Raw genomic sequence first — 22,911 nt, forward strand, 5'->3', positions numbered from 1 at the left:
TGGAAGCCTGGCTTTTTTAAGGAGCAGACAGAAAGGCCTGTGTGTGTAACAACAGCAAAAGAACTCAGAAGGAGATGCACACACAGAAGGGCTGCAGTTGGGTCCGTGGCAAATGGCACTGCTACAGTGCACTTTATCACGGCCCAAAAGACAACGTATCTTATTTCAGGTGTTTTTGTACTTGAATTTCGAACAGTTTATTTATGTAGAGCAACAATCTTTAAAAACTTACTCCTAGCAGTCCAGTGTTGTAGAAATTAGATAATTACATTTCTAATGCATGTTTTCCTCTTTCCAAAAAAAAGCATTAAAAAAATCCCTGGAAATATTCACCTTTGAACTGTGCAAGAGACAAGTGAAGTGTCTCCTAAACGAATCAGGAATTTCCACATATATTTCAATATATTTGAACTTTCTGTGCATATATCTCCACATATATGTGTGTGCGTGCGTGTGTGTGTGTGTATATATACACACAATTTCCATGGTGCCTCCAGTCTAGCTATGCTCCCTCAGCTATACGCCAGCTTGTAAGATTTTCTCCAATAAGGCTTATTCTATATTTGCACCACATAGTGCTAGTGATTTGCATAATATGCTACCTCGGTGCTAGTGATTTGCATAATATGCTACCTCTGGACTTCTTATTACCTAACAAAAATAAAAGCCCTAATTTGTTTAAACCTCTATTTGTCAGATTTTCTTGGATTCTTAGCTGATAAATGCTGTAATAAATGCAAGATGAAATGCTATGGAAATAGACAGCAGAGTGATAACTCAGTCCTCTAGCGGGGGTATAGCACGCCTTTACCCAGGATGCCTTTGAACTAGGAGAACAAAGTTAGGTAGGACATGGTACATGCTTGAACAAAGGAGAGTATACAATGACTTTACTCTGAGGTTCTTGTGACAAATATACCACGGACAAGTATAAAATGACAATACAATTGAGTAACCTCTAGCAGTGTCCAGAACTCATTTATTTTCCCTGATAGCATAAAGGTCCAAGTGGCAGGCATCTCTTTTTATTTGGTATAAATGCCAACAGTAATTTGGGTTTGTGGTAGAGAATTCAAAAGCAGGCTCCAGGAGGCCTTACGTGACAAACAGGTAAAAAATGCTCAGAGTATGTCTAAAATATGTAAAGAGTTATAGATTCACTAGAGTAACGGATATTTATTGACCTTTTATTATGTGCCAATCACTTAAATAGATGTAAATAAAACAACAAAACGACAACGGTTCCCATTCAGGAAGAGTTCTTCCTAGGACAATAAATCTAAAACACAGCAGCATGCTGAAAGTCAAAGTCAGGGGAGAGCGCTGTCCTTACTCTGTCCTTACCCCACAGAGGAGCAATAAGTTAACTACAGAGCAGAGTCAGGGTCCACATCACAAAGAAGGGGGTGAAGTGTCAGTATATAAAGATCACACTAGACTGGGTGTAGGGGGCTGGGAAGAAGAGAGAGAAGGCAGAGAATAATGATATTCCAGCAGAGAAAACAAACCACATGTCCAAAAATAGAGAGGCATGAAAGGGAACATTCGGGGACACATGCACAAAGTTGTTCGTTCCTACAACAGGTGGAAGATGAAGCTAGAGAGGTAGGAATGGGGAGAATACCAAGGTGGAGAGTTGAGTTTTATTTTACAGGTAATAGAGGTTTTAAGGCAGTGTGAAGTAGAGAGATTCAATGTCCAAAAGCAATGAGAAAAGAGAGAAGAGTCAGGGTCAATGAAGAGCTTTCACTTTCGCATCTTCCATTGTACACCAGGCCCTGTGCTAGTCGCTTTAAATATACTTCCTCAAATCCTCACAACAACCTAATAAGGGTGAGGTTATTATTCTCCTAGTTCCCAGGAAAGAATAAAAAAAAGCTCAGGGTTAAGTACCTTGACCATGATTATAAAACTAATCTATGTTTAAGCCAGGATTCTAAAGTTATCTAGTTACAATAATAGGTAGCAAAAACTGGGCTCTTTCTATGTACCGTGCACTCTTCTGGTGTTGGATTTATTGCAGTAGAGAAAGAAACAGAAGTCCCTGTCCTTGTGGAGCTTACAGGTTGATGTCATAGGAATCTATGAAATCACCCAAGGAAACAAAAGGTGCACTAAGAATAAAGAAAGCAGAGGTTATCAACCTGGGGCACACCAACATTGAAGGGAGATGGGCAAAAGAGTCACTGAGAGAATTTGAATTCATTTCAGGTAAACCCAGAGATCCAACAGGCTGCAAACAAAAACCCAAGTGGTAAATGAGAACAGTCCTGGTGACTTGTAATAGTTCTCAGTCCTTTTACTTATCATAACATCTTGAATCTTAATCTAAAGTGGCTGAAAAACCCAGATGAAATAAATTTACAAATTTATATTATTGTCGATGCAAAGGAGATGAGATGCAGGGGGAAAAAGATCAGATAGGAAAATAAGATTTATTAAGTATCAGGTACTTTTATGTAGAGTAAGCACCTCTTTAATAAATGCAAAGAAAAACCCATCAAAACTCCTAATGTACTAGTTTTATATTAGTTTTCAGACAAATATATACACACAAATTCACCTTATTTATACAAACAAAAAGTATAGGTTTTATTAGGTATTATTAAAATACAGAAACCACTAACAAGGGATATATATTTTTCTCAACCTACTGAAAACGATTAAAGGTCAGAGCAAAGCAATGTTAATAGTTTAAAGTATTCCACTGGGGTTAAGTGAGAGAAGAATGAGCAAAGATCCTTAAAAATACAGACAAAGCTCTAAACATCAGCTTAATTTTAATAACTCTGTTCTAGCAAAAAATTATTGTGACAAGGAAACAATTTGAGAATAGGAGGATTTGTCAGAAAGTACACTATTTTTTTGTGGGTGGGAGAATTAGAAAGACTCCCACTCCTAAACTTACATTGCTCCGTTGGTATAGACAGTATCACTTCCTTCCACATACTGCACCTGAGCTGGATAGACATGTTGTACCTGCTGCACAGTCTGTACCTGCTGTACCTGAAAAACAAATATTAGGATCTTGGTGAGAGACACATACGATAGAATGAACAAACAGCGTTAGATTTACCTCAAATATTTCTCCAGGGTGTTGATAAACACGAGAATGTCTTATGATGAAAACTATTAGATTCATGCTAATTTCAAGATAAGTGCACGTTGGGTCCAAATCAACTGTAGTATTTATGCTGAATGAACTCTATAACATTCCCACAGGTATATATGTATATACGTACCCTTCAAATGTTTGGGATGAAAATTCTGAAAGCTCGTCACTTATCCTGATGATTTATGAAATTCTCTCCACCTGGTTTGTTAAAGCTAAATTTATTTTTTAATTTAAAAAATTCATGATGGAAAATGTCACAGGCTTAAACATAGAAAAAAATACTATAATAAATCCGATGTACTCATCATCCAAGAGAAGTAATTGTCACTAGACCTCCCCCTTTAACTCCTCACAGGATTATTCAAAACCAAGTGCAGGGCCAGCTCAGTGGTGCAGTGGTTTGCCGTTTTGGATCCTGGGTACAGACATGGCACCACTTGTCAAACCATGCTGTGGTAGGCATCCCACATATAAAGTATAAGAAGATGGGCACAGATGTTAACTCAGGGCCAGTCATCCTCAGCAAAAAGAGGAGGATTGGCAGCAGATGTTAGCTCAGGGCTAATCTTCCTCAAAACAAAAAAAACAAAAAAAAAACAAGTGCAGAGCTTATATCATTTCGCTAGAAAGTAGTTTTGCTTCTAAGACATAAGAACTATCTATCTATCTTCTTTTTTTTTGGTGAGGAAGATTGACCCTGAGCTAACATCTGTTGCCAATCTTCCTCTTTTTGCTTGAAGAAGACTGCCGCTGAGCTAACATCTGTGCCAATCTTCCTCTATTTTGTATGTGGGATGCTGCCACAGCGTGGCTTGATGAGCAGTATGCAGGTTGTGCCTGGGATCTGAACCTGCAAACCTGGGCCACCAAAGTGGGGTGTGTGAACTTAACCACTACGCCACCAGGCCAGCCCGATAAGAGCTATTTTTAACATGAACACAACACTAATCACACATAAACATTAACAATTCCTTAATATCATCTAAAATCCAGTGATTGTTCAAACTTCTCTGATTATTCCAATGTCTTCTTACAATTGGTTTGTTCAAATCAGGATCCAAACAAGGTCTACATGTTACATTTGGTTGATATTGCCTACCTTTCTCTTTTAATCTCTAACAGCTTCTCGTCCTTTTTATTTGACTGTTACTTATTGAAGAAACTGGATTGTTTATCTTTGTAGAATTTCCAGAATTCTGCATTTGGCTGATAGCATCCCTGAGATGTCATTTACTAAATTCTTCTCACTCTGTATGTCCTATAAAGTGATAGTTAGATCGAGAACCTTGAACAGGTTCAATTTTTGAAAAGCTGTGTATTTCCTCTTGCATTCTATCAGCTGTCATATAACAACTGGTTGTCTCTCTTTCTGCAATATTAAGTTTGATCAGTGAGTTCAATGCAGCTGGATCCATTTATTGTAATGTTTCCTATCCATCTTTTATCTGAGGATATCAGTAGCCATTGATGATCATTTTCTAGAGATATTATTTCCCAATTAATAAAGGTTGCAGAGGCCAGCCCCATGGCTGAGTGGTTAAGTTCGCTCACTCTGCTTCAGCGGCCCAGGGTTTCGCTGGTTCGGATGCTGGTCGTGGACATAATACCACTCATCAAGCCATGTTGAGGTGGCATCCCACATAGCAGAACCAGAGGGACCTACAAGTAGAATATACAACTATGTACTGGGGGGCGTTGGAGAGAAGGAGGCAAAAAAAAAGACTGGCAACACATGTTAGCTCAGGTGCCAATCTTTAAAAAAAAAAATAAAAAAAAATAAAGGTTGCAAACTTGTGGTAGCCTGATTCGGTTAATCCTTCTTCACTTATTAATAGACTTCTATAAAGAAATTCCTCTCAATTATTTGGTTACTTTGAAATAAGATTTGTACAGGAAGAGTAGGATAAATACATGATTCATTTATTCACCAGTACTCAGAATAATGATTTTATCCCCTAGCTCCCTCCAAAGGTAGCCAATGTGGTTTTTAGTTTGGTTTGGTTTGGTTTGTATCCTTATGATTCTTGGCTTTTGAACACACTTGATGTTTTTCAATCATAGCAGTCTTTTTTCACCCTAAAATGTCCTATCTTTGACCAATGATAGTTCCTTCAAACTGAGTCCTGTATCTTTTGATATGACCACGGTAACTTTTCTTAACTCCCCTCCTTTCTGTTATGATAGGGTGTTCCAGATCTATCTCTTTTATTTCCTGTCCTAGATCTGGAATTAATCATTTCTTCAAAAGGCCCTGGGTCTTATTATTTAGGAATAATATAAATATGCAAAAACTGTTTGGGAAGGCAATTTAAAAACAGGTATACAATTTGACACATCTTTGTGATTTCTTCTACAGAATATTCGCCATCTGTAGAGTTGCTGTACAATACTATAAAAATACAGTTTATAAGCGTAAAAAATCAGAAGGGAAAACCTTACTGATGGTGAAAAGTAGAGTGATTAAATACATGATAGGAAAACCATTCTGTAGAATACATGACTGACGTTAAAAGAATAAAGTAAGACTGATATGCACTTTAATAGCAAGATCTCTAAGACGTATTACCAAGTGAAAAAGTATGCTGCTGAATAGCACTTACAGTGTGATTTATGTTAAAAAAATACATATATATCTGCATATAGGTGCACATGTGTATACAAATGTATAAAGTATATAAAGGAGAATAGAAGGTTGCACAACAAATTTCTAAAAATGGTTACTCAGTTCACTCACATGAAATGAGAGAGGTGAGGTGACTAGTATCTTATATTCTGCATATTTATATTGCTTTTAGATTTTTAAAATGAAAATGAGGGGGCTGGCCCCGTGGCTGAGTGGTTAAGTTCACGTGCTCTGCTTCGGCATCCCAGGGTTTCGCCAGTTCGATTCCTGGGCGCGGACATGGCACTGCTCATTGGGCCACCCTGAGGTGGTGTCCCACATGCCACAACTAGAAGGACCCACAACTAACATACACAACTATGTACCGGGGGGCTTTGGGAGAAAAAGGAAAAGTAAAACCTTTTAAAAAAAATGAAAATGAATTCATATATTAAGTCTATTATAATAAATATACATCTAAATAAACATTTACAAAATCAATATATGGAAGGACTTCCACTTCTGGCTGTGATGGAGTACATATGATGTGGGGAAATGCCCTCCCCACACTAAACAAGTAGAAAACTAGAAAAAATCTATAAAACAATGTTTTCGGTCATCCGACAAGAGGCATCAGAAGATTGTGATCCTTAGAAGAAGGGAAATAAACAAGGTGAGCCCTACAGTGATCCTGGCTTTTGACCTGGATACAATTTCCAGACTGCAGAGCAGGGAGAATTCAAGTAGAGCAAAGTGATCTCACGGAGGTGAAGAGACAGATATTGGAATTGGGGAGGCTGACACAGCTGAAATTTGAGGGTAGTATCAGAGAGGATGTTAAGCAGAGAAATAGATGCAGAAAAATTCACAGACAACCCTTCAGTCTACTGCTGAATACTAAGCTGCACATGTGTAGGGTGCAGAGATGCTCAAGTTCTGATCAGCCATAGGGGTGACCTTACTGAACACACAGGGCACTTCGTAGAAATACTAGAAAGGTAAAGCCTTAATAGTAGGGCTAAACTAGTTCTAGAATAAAGACTACTCTGATCCATCCTAAAAAAGCTAAAAAACAAGCCTTCAAAAAATTAAGTAGATCCACAAGTAACTTAACTGCTTATACAAAATTAAATTTAAGACTTGTAAAGGAAGATAGCAAAATCTAGACATACAAAACCATAAAAATCATAAAATCCAGCATTCAAAACAAATATTAGACACATGAAGAAGAGGAAAAAGTGATCTACAACCAGGAGAAAAATCAATCAATAGAAACAGATCTAGAAGTGAGGATATGAAGTGACAGACAAAGACTTTAAAACAACTATTCTAAATAGACTTAAGATTTAAAGGAAAACACAAACACGATGAGAAAAAAAGGAGAGAAGCTATAACAAACTAAGCTGAATTTGTAGAATTGAAAAATACAATATCGGAAATGAAAAATTTGTTGAATGGGATTAAAAGCTGATTACATACTGCAGAAGCAAAGACAAGTCAATTTGAAAACCTAGCAATAAAAATTATCTGAAGAACAGAGACAAAAAAGAAATAATGAGGAATAGAGAATCAATGAACTATAGACAAATATCAAGTAGTCTAAAATAGTGTAATTGGAGGCCAAGAAGAAGAAGAGGAAGAACAGAAACTATATTTGAAGAAAAAGTGGTCAAAACTTTCTCAAATTTGGGGCTGGCCCCGTGGCCGAGTGGTTAAGTTCGCGTGCTCCGCTGCAGGCGGCCCAGAGTTTCGTCAGTTCGAATCCTGGGCGCGGACATGGCACCGTTCATCGGACCATGCTGAGGCAGCGTCCCACATGCCGCAACTAGAGGAACCCACAGTGAAGAGTACACAACTACGTACCGGGGGGCTTTGGGGAGAAAAAGGAAAAAATAAAATCTTTAAAAAAAAAAAAAAACTTTCTCAAATTTGACTAAAACTATAAACACATAGATCTAAGAACCTGAACTGTACCAATGTGTAGATAAAGAAAACCACACCAAAGTGCATCATAATTAAAGTGCTAGAAACCAGTAATAAGGAGAAACATGTTTAAGCAGACAGAAAAAAGACACATTATATGACAAGGTAACAAGTACTAGATTGATTAAAAACTTCCCAGTCAAAAATAATTGGAGCCCAACACAATCAAATAACATCTTCAAAGTAGTGAGAGGAAAAAAAAGGTCAATCTAGAATTCCATAACCAGTGAAATGTCCTTCAAAAATGAAAGGGAAGTAATTTCTCAGACAAAAACAAAGAGAATTCTTCTCCAGCAGACCTCCAGTGAAGGTAATGACAAAGGAAGTTCTTTGGGCTGAAGAAAAATAATACCTGATGGAAACTGGGATTTATACAAAGAAATGAGGAGCACTAGAAGTGGTAAATTTGTAGGTAAATTAAAGGGTTTTTTCTTTGTTTTCTCATGTTTTAATTTCCATAAAATATAACTGACTATGTAAGCAAAAATAACAACAATGTATAATTGGGGCTTAATACATACGTAAAAGTGAAATGTGTGTATGACAAAAATAGCACAAAAGATGGGAGAAGGAAATGAAAATACACTTTTGTGATATTCTTAAATGCTAAGTAGTGTAATACTGCTTGAGCACAGGCTGTGATAAATTAAAGATATATACTAAATATTGTAGAACAAACACCAAATAAAAAAATAGTATAGTCAATGGTGGAGATAAAATGTAATACTAAAAAACACTCAATATATCCAATAGAAGGCAGAAATAGAGGAAATAAAAGAAGAACAAATGGGACAAATAGAAAACAAATAAAAAGATGCTAGAATTAAATGCAACCTATCAATAATTATATTTGATGTACAAGATTTAAATCTTTTATTATTATTATTTTTTTTTAAAGATTTTATTTTTCTCCCCAAAGCCCCCCGGTACATAGTTGTATATTTCGTTGTGGGTCCTTCCAGTTGTGGCATGTGGGACGCTGCCTCAGCGTGGTCCGATGAGCAGTGCCATGTCCGCGCCCAGGATTCGAACCAACGAAACACTGGGCCGCCTGCAGCAGAGCGCGCGAACTCAACCACTCGGCCACGGGGCCAGCCCCACAAGATTTAAATCTTGATCATCAGAATTATCAGAAATACACAGAGACAGGTTAAAAATAAGAGGATGTGAAAGGATAGGCTTTGCAAACATCAATCATAAGAAAGACAGAGTGGTTATATTAATATCAGTCAAAGTAGACTTCAAGATAAAGAACATTACCAAAGATAAAGAGGGAAATTTCATCAAGAAAATTATTAAGAAGAAATAATACATTCTACATGTCTTTGCATCTAAGAACAGAATTTCAAAATACATGAAGCAAAAACTGTAAGAACGGAAAGACAAAATAAGCAGATCCACAGTTACAACTGGAGATTTCAACTTTCTTCTCTCCATAATTGCTAGACGAAATAGACAGAAAATCAGTAAGGGTATAGAAATTATCCACCACCTCAACCTAAATGACTTTCATATGATGATCCATGTAACAACAGCAGAATATGTGCACTTTCCAACGCACATGCAGCATGAAAGCTCAAATGTTGAGGAATAAAACAAGTCCTAACAAATTTAAAAGGATTAAAACAATACACAGTATGTTCTCTGACCAAAAAGGAATTCGAAATAAAAACCAAAAAGCTATCTGAAAATCCCCCAAATATTTATATAATGAACAACACACTTTAATCTACAGTTCATAGAAATCCAAGGGATATTAGAAAATATTTTGAATTGAATGATACTGAAAATACAATATATCAAAATTTGCAGAGTGCAGTTAGAGCCATGCATAAGAGGGAAATTTACAGTTTTAAATATTTTTATTAGGGGGAAAAAAAACTAATGCACTAACATATTAACCAAAGTTTCAACTTTAAGAAGCTGGAAAATGAAGAACAAGTTAAACCTAAAGTAAGGAGGAAAAATGAAATAATAAAGAGCAGAAATCAATGAAACAGAAATCTGAAAAACAACAGAAAAAATGATAAACATTAGGAAGACTTATCAAGAGGAAAAGAAGACACAAATTATGAATACCAAGGATGAAAGGGAAAACATCAATACACATCCTAAAGACAAAAAAAAAGATAATAAAGACACTTAACACCAATAAGTTCAACTACTTAGATTAAACAGAAAAAGTCGTTAAAAGACTCAAATTACCAAAACTGGCAAAAAAATTCTATCTATATATACATGAAATTGAATTTATTCCCACAGAAGAAACTCTAGGTCCAGATGGTTTCAATGGTGAATTCTATTAAACATTCCAGGAAGAAAAAAATGCCAATCTAACATAAATGTTTTAGAAAATAGAGAATAAGGGAACATCTCCCCACTGTGTTGATGAGGATAGCCTTACCCTGAGACCAAAACCAGAAAAGATATTACAAGAAAAGAAGACTACAAAATAATTTCTCTCATAAACATAAATGTAAAAATATAAGTAGATCTAATCTAGCAATATATTTACAGGACAGGGCATCATAATCAGGTGGGGTTTAGTCCAAGAATACAACGTCAGTTTAATATTAAAAATCCATAAATGTAATCCACCATATTTACAGTAAGAAGAAAAACCATATGATCACTTTAATAAATGCTGTAAAAGCATATGACAAAATTCAAATGAATTCATAATAAAAAACAAAACAATAAAAAGGATAGAAGAAAACTTCGTCAATCCAACAAAGGGCATCTATGAAAAAAATACAAACATGATATAAATTAAATGGTGGAAAACATCTTTAGCATTTCAAAAATATTCACCATTTTCATAACTCCTCTGTTTAAATTCTTAACTGCCTCCCTATCACATATTAGATGAAAACAAAATAATTTGGACTAAAATACAAAATCTTCTTATTACTATCATCTAAACGTTGATGGGTATTTTCAAACACAGCCTCTCTGCTCCTTCATAATCGTCCATTCAAATTTTGCATATTCTTGCTACCTTCTCATAGCTCATGCTGTTTTCTCTACATAAATTCTCTCATCAGCCAATACAAATCCACTATTTCCTTCTACGCCTGATTAAAAATTTAGTTTCTATAAAAAGCCCTCTGTAACTCACTTTATCCCATGAAAGACTATTCCTTTCCATTTGCTCTTTTAGGACTCATTAATACAAGTGTTAACACATGACTTAGTACTAACTTACGTTCGCAGGTAGTTTCCTTCATGGGGGCCAATATGGCGAGGTGGCAGAATCAGTTAATTTGGAATTAGAAGAACTGATTTTAAGTCTTTGTGCTGATACCTGCTGTTTGTTTATTAGGATAGTCAATTCATTAAGTAATAATATCCTTGTGTATAAAATAAAAATTATACCTACTCTATCATAAAGGATCTTTCTGAGGACCCAAAACTATTAAATATAGATAGAAAGCATGGTATAGGCATATATAATAACTACAATACATCTTGAATAGTTAAATTATTAAATACTTCAAAAATAAGAATCTTGTCTTCTACATCTGGGTAAATTTTCATCTTTAAATCCACTTGGTTTCAGCTATAAATATGTAGAATATATGTTCATCAAAGGGTTCCTTCAAATCATGAGATTCTATAATTAAAGCAGAAATGAAACTCAGGAAGAGTCAAGAATCTTGGAAAAGAAGTCTGCGTAGATGCTGGCTAACTCATCTAGGACAGCAATACATAAATATGTCCACTGATCACATTGAGACTTTATAGTACAAGGTAAAAATAGGGCATGATTCTTTGCCTTATCTACCAAGTTAAGGTACTGACAAAGTAAATAGAAGACCAAACTAAATACTGAAAATATTGAATTACAGTATATTTTGGAGGTAACACAATTTTTGTTATTATCTAGTACGTGTCTTTGTTTTTACCAACCATTAGAAACTGGGCTGAAGAGGCCCTTGAAACAATTTAGCGATGAGAAACAGAATTGCATATAGTGCTTGTAGTTTGAGAAGGTATTCTTTCAAGGGTATAATGATAGTGGAGGAAGTAAAAAAAAAAAAAAAAGACAGAAAAAGAAAGGAGGAAGAAAAATAACTACCTTATGTATATATGTCTCATTTTACCAATGAGAAGTTAAGATCTTTCAGTTTTTTATTTCGTTAGCTTTTAGTTGAGGGTTTCAGGTTCTTTCTTTTTGACAGTGGGGCTCTATTATTAGGAAAGGTGGATTGGAAAGCCACAGAAATGTTCCTTTCTACCTCAAACTAAAGCCAGTCAGATTCAGGAAGAGAGTTGTGTCTACAGAATCAGTCTGGCAGAATTCCAGCCCACCCCTACCCCTGGCCCAAGTGCACATATAGACCAGAGATAATTTTTATATTGTTGGTAAAGACCCAACACAGTGTAAACACACTGCAAATATTTAATAATTACTTAACTAAATAAAGCCTTGCACTTAGCAAAGAAAATGCCTAGTAAATATATGTAAAATTTATAGTAGCTTCTAAATGCGGATAAGTGTATTAGCTTTTTTAAAAAATAATGAAACCAGCAAGGAATGCTTATCATTCCAAAGTGAACCGATGTGATCACTTTTAACGCCTTTTAATGTAAAGACCAAAGGCAAAATTTTAAAAGAAAGCTGTATGCTATTTTCTCTTCCCTAAAACAATAAACTGACTCAAACTTGTTCAAATGTTATTTGATATTGTTCTTATGTTAAATATTAATTTCTGTTCAATTATTTACTAAATTTTTATGTATTATAAGTTTATTTTCTATTTTATTTGCTATACTTCAGTGCAGGAACTATTCAAGCTAGCATTGCTAAAAGGGATGGGGAAACTAGCATCCTGCAGGCATTTCATTAACATTCCCTGTAACTATATTCTCCATCCATCTTTGTGAAATCTATAAACTATCACATTTTACTGCCTACACTATCCAACTCTTTACGGGAAAGGAAGAAAACAATTAAATAGACTCTATAGGAAATAAATTTTCTCTTAATTTCATTGTCTTCCCCCAAATAAATTCTCAGGTGTGTTTCCAAAGAGAATGAACAAATATTTTTCACCACTTTTAAATTTTAATAAACAAGAAAGTAGAGAAAATGTGAAATAAAAAGAGATGGACAAAGGTGGAATTAGCAGGAATAACCAACAATTTCTGTAATTAACTGTTCAATGAATAAAAATGACCTAGGGCTAATTTCTAAAAGGTTACCTAGTACATCAGAATGTTGGCAGTAATGAAGTCTAACCATAATAACATTCTGTACCAGAAATTTATCCATTCTCTGTCAACTGAAGGAAAAAAATTTATCCCCCAAAATATAAATATATGCAACAATGTATTTACATTCACAGACACGAGATGAATTAAGCAACTTAACACTCTTTTACTGATACATATTTACATGGATGCACCTCTTATTACTATTCAAATGTAGTATTACAAATTCATTTGCTTATTTCTGTACATTTTTATAATTCTTATTATTTATAAAAGAAGTGAATACCAAAACAAATTAAATGCCATTGAAAAATGTGTTAGCTCAACAGAATCAGTTAGTATATTTTGAGGACAAAATTTATACAATATGTTGTTTTGGATGTACTGCAAGGAAAACAGAATGAATCACACTTCAAAACAGAAATCTTTTTCAATAGTAAATGAAATCACTTATAATTGTTAAGCTCATTAGTCAGCTAAGAACAATACTTGTCTCTTATAAAAGTGTCTGTATTATGTCAAGATCTTCATTGCCCTTCTCATATAAAAGCACTCCTTACACATTTGGTTGGCACTAAACATTTCAAACCTTAGTACCGAGAACTGTCAGAAACTGCATTAAGATAACTTCATTAGATCCACAAGAGATATGAGAGAGCTCTTAGCAGATTAAAAACATGAGATACTAGAACAGCTATGTTCTATGTTAGCAGCTGTTATTTGACGGACCAAAAGCGAAGCCCCAGAAAAACGATTTGCATTGAAACACGTCTAAAGGGCAATGGGGAAGCAAGACACCCAGAGTAACTGCAGAAAGTCACTCTGAAAAGCCACTTTGTGAGAAAAGCGAAGGAAGAGAACTTATTCAATATTTCTGGACCAGTAAAACTGTAGGGAATTGAGGAAAGATAAGTCAAAAGTTGAGAGAGTACAGTGTGAGTATGATGCGTCTAGAAGGGAAGATGCAAGAAAAGAAAAAGCATAAGGGAGAAATTAATTTCCTCAACAGGCACAGGTTACGGAAATAGAAATCATAAAACTAAAACCAATTTTTCAGTCTTGGTTAAAAGCAAAATAGATTATATGTCACAAGGCTATTTAATAAATCTTGCCAAGAAAAAATCTTACAAATATTTTGAATGTTCAAAGTAAGTTGCAGGCAAAAAATGTTTATACTTTATGATCACAAGATCACAGGGAACAAAGAGCATGGTTAAGTGACAGGACAGGTTGGCAAAAAAGGTGACTGAAATTCTCTCATTGTGTTCACTGAAAAAGAAGTTTCCCTAGATCTTTAACATTAATTCACAAAGTTCTTCCTGAGATATCCGAGGATAGCTACAAAACTCCTGTTTGATCTTCTAGGAATGGCAGTCCTTCCACTTCAAAGAATGTGATAAATGTGAACTATTGGAAAACAACATATTTTTCGTTAATTTTAGTTAATTTTTAGTTAATTTAAATGATAGAATTCAGTTTACGAAGAAAATGGAATTGTAAATTCACTCACTGGCCTTGTGTTAGTTAACTCTCTCAATTATAAACTGCGTGGCTTCTGTTTTTCAGGAAATCTCAGATTTTTGGAGACAGTTTTTTGTAGTAGACTTTAAGTAAATAAACGATACTTCCAGCACATTCAAATCCAATAAACATCACAAAGCCTGCTGCTTCAACACGGCTAGAGTTAAACACAATAGTTAAGCTTTATAGAAATTACTTACTAAAACTACGTGACTGCTATAGGCAACCAGAAATTGTCAGCAAGTATAAGTATTATTGTTACACTTGGACTTTAAGCAGAATCATGTGAAGGCTAACATGGTGGGAAGGAAGGTCCTGGCTCACCCTCTTGCACTTCTGACCACGTGAGAAGGGGGTAATCAACTGGGAGTGAATCAGTTCAATCAATCATCCTTAACTGCCTAGCATCTATCTCCCAAAAAATACCTAATATCACAGAGCAGAAGCTGCTTGGAAGAGGTGAAGCAAGTTTCCAAAGGAAAGAGGAGAAGTGTTTCTAGGAGCAGGAAGGTGACTCTGAATAGATTCATTTTGGAATGATTTCTCAATGAAAAAATATGACGGATATTACATAAAATATATAAACGTATTTTTGTGAGTCAAAAAGGAACAAAGTAACAACTACTTCCTACAAAGCAAGGAACACTTTTTATCATGATTACAGCACTGTCTTAAACATTATTTCCCTTGGGACCCAGCAGGACCAACCAATATTAAGATTCTACTACACTAAGCAATAATTTCTGGGCAAAGGAATTTAGTGAACACTCTGCTGACCAGAAAGAGCAAATGAGCTAAGTCTGCCACCTTCCTGCAGTATTAGGAGAGGTCTTCGGAACAAGAGGCTCCTTTAGTGTTTCTAGTAATAAATGAAACCACAGAAACATAAAATACCAAGAAATGTGACCAGCACATCAGGAAGTCTAACTCTGCATAAAAGTAACTTTTGTAACTCCAGACCAACCTAAGTTACCTATCTAACAGTGGGAGCAGGAGGCCTTGCTCCACATGGTCACTTGGAGACCCTGGTTAACAGAGGCTGTCCCATTTTGTAGTTGTATCATCCTGATGTGGCCATGTAGGAGCTGAGAGATTGTAGAGGTGACATAATAGCTCCTAAATGCCTTGATTCACAAATAATACATGTCACTTTTGCTCACAATCCACTACCCAGATTACGTCCCAGGGCCCAACCTAAATATGAGGGAAAATACGTAGGTGAACATTATGTCTCTGATACAGTATCTTTTTGTCAGAGAGTACATATATGAACCAGGTGAGATATAACATGTTTTCCTGCACTTTACTTTTCTTCTCTTAACATCTTGGAGCTCTTTCCAAGTGTATGTGCGTGTGCACATACATGCACGCACAACTATTTTTATTGGTTTCATAATATGACATAGTATAGATAAAGCTTAAGTCCACTATTGATGAACAGTTAGGTTACTTGCTTTCTATTATAAAAAAAGTGCTATAAAGAAAGACTACATCTGGTTTTAATCAAACATTCTATGGGGTTGATCCTCTGCATATGTTTACTGGCCATTTGTTTTTCAGCATGTGTGAACAGCCTATTCATATTCTTTGCCCATTTATCTATTGCATTGTTTGTCTTCCCTTAATGATTGACAGGATCTTGTAAAACATGACAAAACTTTTATTCCCATGTATTTCATGTCTTTTTTCCTTTAAATTTGTTTATGGTGTTTATTAACTTTTGCTTGACAAAATACATCAGCTTTTGTCCTATAAGCCTTGTGGTATTTTATGTTCTACGTAAGATGATCTTCCCCTTTCTAAGATCGTGAAAAAATATTCTCCTGTTTTTGTTTGTGTTGGTTTTGTAGTTTTAAAACTGATTAGCTCTATAATCTGTTTTGGGTATTAAGATAAAGATATAACTTTAGTTTTTTGTTTAAACAGATACCCAATTTTCTCCAACACCATTTATTGCACTATCCATTTGTCATTTGAAATACGTTTATCATGAACTAAGTTCTCATTTATACACGGATCTACTTACTTATTCTTAGTCTGTCATCACTCAAGTTTTTATTACTATAGCTTTGGAGTAATAGTACTTTCTGAGATTAGGTAGAACAAGTCCTTCCTCCACCGCTATTCTTTTTTGCCAAATTTCCTTGGCTATTCTTGTGTATATTCTTTTCCATGGACTATATTTAAGAAAATCTTGCTGGGTGTTTTAGTTGGATTATATTGAAATTATGCATTTGTTTGAAAGAGAAATGGATTCTGTATAATACTGAGTCTTCCCATACAGAAACATAGTAGTTTCACACTGTATCTTTTGTAGCAAAAATCTCATTTTAAAATTTAGGCCTTCTTAATGGCCTTTCATATGTGAGTTATATGCTTCGCCCTAGCATATAACCTAGCACTGGTTATGCCTGACTTGCTATGAAGATTGATGCTAAATTTCAAAGTGATGTGGTAGGCAGAATTCCGAAAGTCCTCCTCGCCCCCCCTCAGATTCCAAACCTGCATCCCCGAAACCTGTGAATGTGATGAGCTCTCTCTCCTGTGATTATGTTATGTTATACGGCACAGTTGAGCTCAAAATAGAGAGCCTCACAAGTCCTTAAGTAGAGTGTTTCTCTCGTTGGTGGCAGAAGTCAGAGAGTCAAAGCAGAGAGGGCCTCAACATGTCACTGCTGCTTTGCTGATGGTGGGGCCGCAGGAGAAGTAATGTGGGAGACATTTAGAAGCAGAGAGCAGACCCCAGCTGACAGTGAGAAAACAGAGACCTCAGTCCTACAACTGAAAGGAAGGAAATGAATTCTGCCAACAACCTGAATGAGCTTGGAAGTGAGTTCTTCCCCAGGACCCTAGATGAAAGCCCAGTACAACAGACATCTTAATTTCAGTCTTGTGAGACATGGAAGAGAGAACCCAGTCAAGTCCACCCAGACTTCTGACCTACAGAAATTGTGAGATAATAAATGGGTGTTGTTTTAAATCACTAAATTTGTTGTAATTTGTTACACAGCAATAGAAAACTAATCCAGATAGACTACAAAACAATTGCTACTACCACTTTCCACCCCCCTGGGTTTTCAGGATTCCTACAGGAGGAAATACACTCAGAACCACCTCCCCCTTCCTCACTTGTATTCTCATTGATAGTCTCTATTAAGACTGACACAAATACTAAACTAAATCCTTAATTTCTGCTCAATTTTAAGGCTTTGGAAAAATGAAAGGCTAATTCTTCTTCAGAAAGTTTGAATATTTAGGCCAGTCCTGATGGCCTAGTAGTTAAATTTCGGGATGCTCAGCTGCAGTGGCTCAAGTTCGGTTCCCAGGCATGGAACCACACCACTCATCTGTCAGTTGCCATGCTGTGGTGGCGGCTCACACAGAAGAACTAGAAGGACTTACAACTAGAATACACAACTACGTAGTGGGCGTTTGGGGAGGGGAAAAAGAAAGAGAGGAAGATTGGCAACAAATGTTAGCTCAAGGTGAATCTTTCCCAGAGGAAAAAAAAAAAGTTTGAATATTTAAGGTACAGAGTAAATCAAAAACAAAAATATCATAGGACAAAAAGGAATCTCAAAGTCATTGGGTAAAGTACCTAATAAAAATTTAGGAGACTAATAACTATTATCAAACCCCAGAATCCAAATCTATTTCAAAAGGTCAGGAAAAGTATGATAACCAGGGTTCTTTCAGTATTTTATGTACATATATGCAGTGACTACAATGTTTAAAGAAGAATACAATATTTTGGTAAAAGAGTAATTAATCAACAATCTCAATTCCACTAATAAATTGCTTCACTGTTACCTTTTGTCTTTAAGTGACAATGTAACTTATTACATAACGTGTTAAATTTCTAAAACTCTTCATACTCTAAGAAATATTGAATTATTCATACTCTGAAATCAGTTTAGAGAAATTTGAACTGATATGTAGCTGAGTTATACAATTTTTAAAAAGATATCTTGAAAGAAAATTTACAATGGTACTCGATGACAAGACTGAAAATATAATAAACTTCACTATTTTTGTCTGCATGCTTCTATGCTATTTGAATCCTTTTTAATAAAATGTGCTGTATATACATACCACTTGTAAAATTTTTAAGACAAAGTAATAAATAGGGTAAAGCAAGAAAAACGTTAAGTAGTGAATATGAAAGATAATGATTTCAATTTCCAGAGAAGTGAGAGCAACCTGCTAAATTTTAGAATCTGAAAAAAAAAATAGAGAAAAGTCAAAATAGAAAGAGCAGAAATATTTTAAAATAAGAAAATATAACATGGAATACAATGATGAGCTACTTGTTAGAACTATTAAAACAATGTTGTGAGTTAATTAAAAAGAAAACATTTACTCATCATTGACTGAAATTTTAGAAGTTGATTCTCTTAGTGAAAATGGATTTTTTAAATTATTGACCTGTCGAATATGGCTCTTCTCAAAACTCCAATTTCTATGAAACGTAAGTAAGAGAATGGTAGTGACAGACGTAGGAATCAGTATCTTTCTTAGAGCTTTGACAGATGGTCTTATCAAGACAATGGACAGGGATCTTGTTTCCTTAATTGATTTATTTTGACGTCTCCATGGTTTTCAACTTAGTAAACAAAAGGCATTATTGATCTAACTACCACGGTGTCCCTGCACTCTGGTGGAACAGGTCTGCAATTTGACAGTCGTTGGGAAAGCTCAACCACCTAAAATCTATTTCCTGCCTGGCTGCCAAACTGCCCGGGACCTCACAACAGAGAACGATTCCTCTGAACTAATACTTTGTCCATTCCTAAGCACTGTAGTTTATCACTTAAATCTCATGCTTTGTCATCCACTTACCTCTCATATAACTAACTTCCCCGCAAAAACAAAGCTAGTTCTGATGGAGAGAAAATTTTATTTCATAAGTAAAACCCACGAAGGCAGGAACAATGTCTGTTTCCTTCTTTATCACAACAGCTCATACATAGTAATTCCTCAATAAGGATTTGAGAAAGGAAAGGAGGCAGGCACAAACTGAAATTCAACAAACAGCTCTGAGCCGCCAAGGAAACATAAGAACAAAAAATCACACAGGCAAATCGCACACCAGGGGAGGAAAATATCAAGAGAATAAGATGACCATGAAGTAGACAGGAAAAACTCAGTTCTTACACTATTCCTAAATAAGCAATTTTATTTTTCCTTACTTTATGACTTTTTCATTTAATAGCTCCATCCATATGCCTTAAAGAACGAAATTCATTGGAATGATGGGAAAAAATTTCTACCATGAAGGAGCTGCTTCCAAAGAGGTAAAAAGATGAGGCCTTGTAAGCACTGACAATACATTAGATTAGACAACTAGTTAGATGAAGATCACTTTTACACTAGCAGAAGCAAAAACGTTTTGAAGCCAAGGACTTGGCTAAATAACTAAAGATATGGGTCACAAAATGGTTGATGACTAATTTGGGGCTGAATCAATGACCAATTAGGTTTACAGGCAAGTTTTTTTAGATGGGCAGTTAGGGCATTTGAGATGATCAAAAACATTTTAAGTCATCTCAGGAAAGTTATCCAATGAGTTCATATTGGCTATATGTAGGGTTCAATTCAGTATTAATCCAAATGACAAAATATTTATAAAGTCAAAAAGTAAGAGTATTAAAAATTACTCACTATATAGTTTTAGTAATTGCTTTTTAGAATCATAATATCAATATTCAGTCTTTACCTAATCAGTAGCTCAAAACAGTCTTCAATAAACTGTCAACTCTGTCACTTCAAATTCTTCTATGAGGAATGCGATTTTTTTAAAATGAAACAAAACCTATTAATATGTAATCTGTGAATCAGAACAGTGCTTGCTTTTCAGATTAGTGGGGAGGGAGGAGGGCAGAGGTGGACTGGGAAGAGGCAGAGGAAACCTTCTGGGGTGATAAAAATGGCCTATAGCTTGACCAAAGTGTGGGTTATATGGACACAATCACTTCTCTCAGCACGCTGAACTGTGTCACTTAAGATCTGTGTATCCCACTGTAAATAAACCCACTAAATGTAAATTGCTCGCTAAAAACTAAAAGGCAGAAAATATATATGTATATAAAATATTTCTCCTTTTCTCTCTATATGACACACTTATAGAATGCAATTAATTGTAAACTGAGAATACACACTTTATTTTACTATGTCCAGATAAGTAACTCTGGTGTGTTTCCCCCAGAAAAGCGCAGCAGTAATTTATTAAGTTTCTCATAATGCTATGTGGCCACAACAGTATGGTAAGACATCTGCAGGAGTAATGACCAAGACTATAATTAAACAAAGATTCTTTAAATTATTGTGTTTTAACATAAAGTGAATCCTTCTTTTTAATGAAGCAAAATAATTACTGAATTACTTTGCTTAAGGGAAAAACTGATTAGGAGCAAGTCATTCAGTTTATTTGCCATTGTATCTATATCATTGGGATATCATTAGTTGCTATCAAGGGTGAGTTCCCTAAACATCAGAGTTGCCTGTCTACAATCCACAGCAGTTTTCATTTTTTCAGATGTTTCTATTTATAGTGCCAGAAATATAGTATTTTTTTTTTTTTTTGCCAGTGGAGTTAATAAGATAAAGCAGACAGCGGGGCTGGCCCTGTGGCCGAATGGTTAAGTTGGCACTTAACCACTTAAGTTGGCACTCCACTTCGGCAGCCCAGGGTTTCACCAGTTTGGCTCCTGGGTGTGAACCCAGCACCGCTCATCAGGCCATGTTGAGGCAGCGTCCCACACAGCAGAACTAGAAGGATCTACAACTAGAATATACAACTGGGTACTGGCGAGCTCTGGGGAGAAGAAAAAAAGAGGAAGATTGGCAACAGATGTTAGCTCAGGGCTATTGATATAGATATGCTATGACTTTGGGGATAATTTCAGTAATTTGTATAACTAAAATCATTTAAATTACCATTCAAATGATGATAAATTATTAATAAACTATGAAGTTTTACATGTGGCCAGAAATTTAAATTATATAAGACTTCAACAAATGTATTATCTTGAAAAAGCAGTTATGGAAAATAGGCTCATCAACCTAAGTAAGATGAAGAAAAATTGGAGAATGTCCCGGAACGAGTAATATAAATTACTAAATGATTGGGAAATTACTTAACAAAGAAAGCCTAAAATAATTTGAGTTGGTAGGGAATATAAGGCTGGGGCGGGAATTAATAACAGTCTTCATTCAACTAGATGAAGTAATACTATGCAGACAGAACTTCAGCACTCTCTGCCCACCAAGAAAGGAGCCTAAGAAGTTAAACCCAAGTAGCAACTAGAAGGGCTATATGTAAGTATCAAAAAAATATATATGTATTCCTTTGCAGTTTCAAAACTTTAGAGCCTAAAAACAAAGATGGCTGTAAAATTCATATTTCTGAAATTGTTTAGCTGCAATAGAAATTACCAAAGGTAGTCATTCTTCTAAGACATTTGTAGCAAATGTTGTGTGTGCCATGTCTACATACTCTCACCATTACCACTTCAGTGTACACTGGTCTAGCTCACACTACAGCACCTCTTTGTCTAAGAGATTTCTCAGACCCTTAGCAGCCTATCTGTCTACCTGCACAGCAGCGAGAAACGTCAGGAAATTAACCTGTGCATGAGCTGCCCTCTGCCAATGACTGACAGGAGTCTGTATAAATACCCTAGGCTTCCTCTCCCCTCAGGTGAGATAACTCTGAGATGTGGTGCAACACTGGCTCCCAGATTGCCCCAACGTGATCCACCTCCAGTTATCCACAGTTATAACTTGTATAATAATAAAATATGTATTGGATAAAATCCCATCCCTGTCTCACTTTCCCAATATCCTACTGGCATTTCCAGTGATCATTTCCCAAATAAACTATTTGCACTGAAATCTTTGTATCAGAGTTTGCTTCTTTAGAACCCAAACTAAGGCAACACATATGCCATTTCAATGTACCACCTGTCTTTTTACAGATTTAATAGTTTCTTTAAATAGTTCCCTAATTTTTAATTTCTTGAAAAACTTTTATAACACAACAAGAAATGGAAAACTAATACCTCCCATCTTCCCTTGTTATAATACAATAAAAATAAATGATATCAAAACAGTTATTTAATACTAGTGAACTACTGTTGCCTGTTAACTCTGAATCTGAATCCTGCTCTTTTGGGTATTTTTGTTGCTGTCATCGTTTTTGATGAGGAAGATTGGCCCTGAGCTAACAACTGTGCCAATCTTCCTCTCTTTTGTATGTGGGATGCCACCACAGCATGGCTTGATGAGCGGTGTGTGGGTCCACATCCCAGATCCAAATCCATGACCCCCGAGCCGCTGAAGTGACGTGTACGAACTTAAACCTCTACGCCACTGGGCCAGCCCCTCTTTCGGGTTTTTTAAAGTGTGTATGTGGGATTAGGGGAAGATTTGCGAATATTTGTGAGGTATTACAGATATGCTGCACCAAACTGACCTT

The 22,911-nt window shown here is 35.6% G+C and overlaps 1 protein-coding gene across 16 annotated transcripts in view; it reads right to left on the minus strand.

The window, feature by feature from the left end:
- The window catches only part of RFX3 (regulatory factor X3), a 263,930-nt gene that overhangs the window by 112,092 nt on the left and 128,927 nt on the right, over window positions 1–22,911 (minus strand). For all 16 annotated transcript variants that reach the window (XM_070590686.1, XM_008543896.2, XM_008543874.2 and 13 more), the window contains one exon: window positions 2,909–3,006. In XM_070590686.1, coding sequence (XP_070446787.1) covers window positions 2,909–3,006 — 98 coding nt within the window. The remainder of the gene's footprint in view (window positions 1–2,908; window positions 3,007–22,911) is intronic.

The sequence above is a fragment of the Equus przewalskii genome, chromosome 22 (assembly GCF_037783145.1).
Source record: "Equus przewalskii isolate Varuska chromosome 22, EquPr2, whole genome shotgun sequence".
Taxonomy (NCBI): domain Eukaryota; kingdom Metazoa; phylum Chordata; class Mammalia; order Perissodactyla; family Equidae; genus Equus; species Equus przewalskii.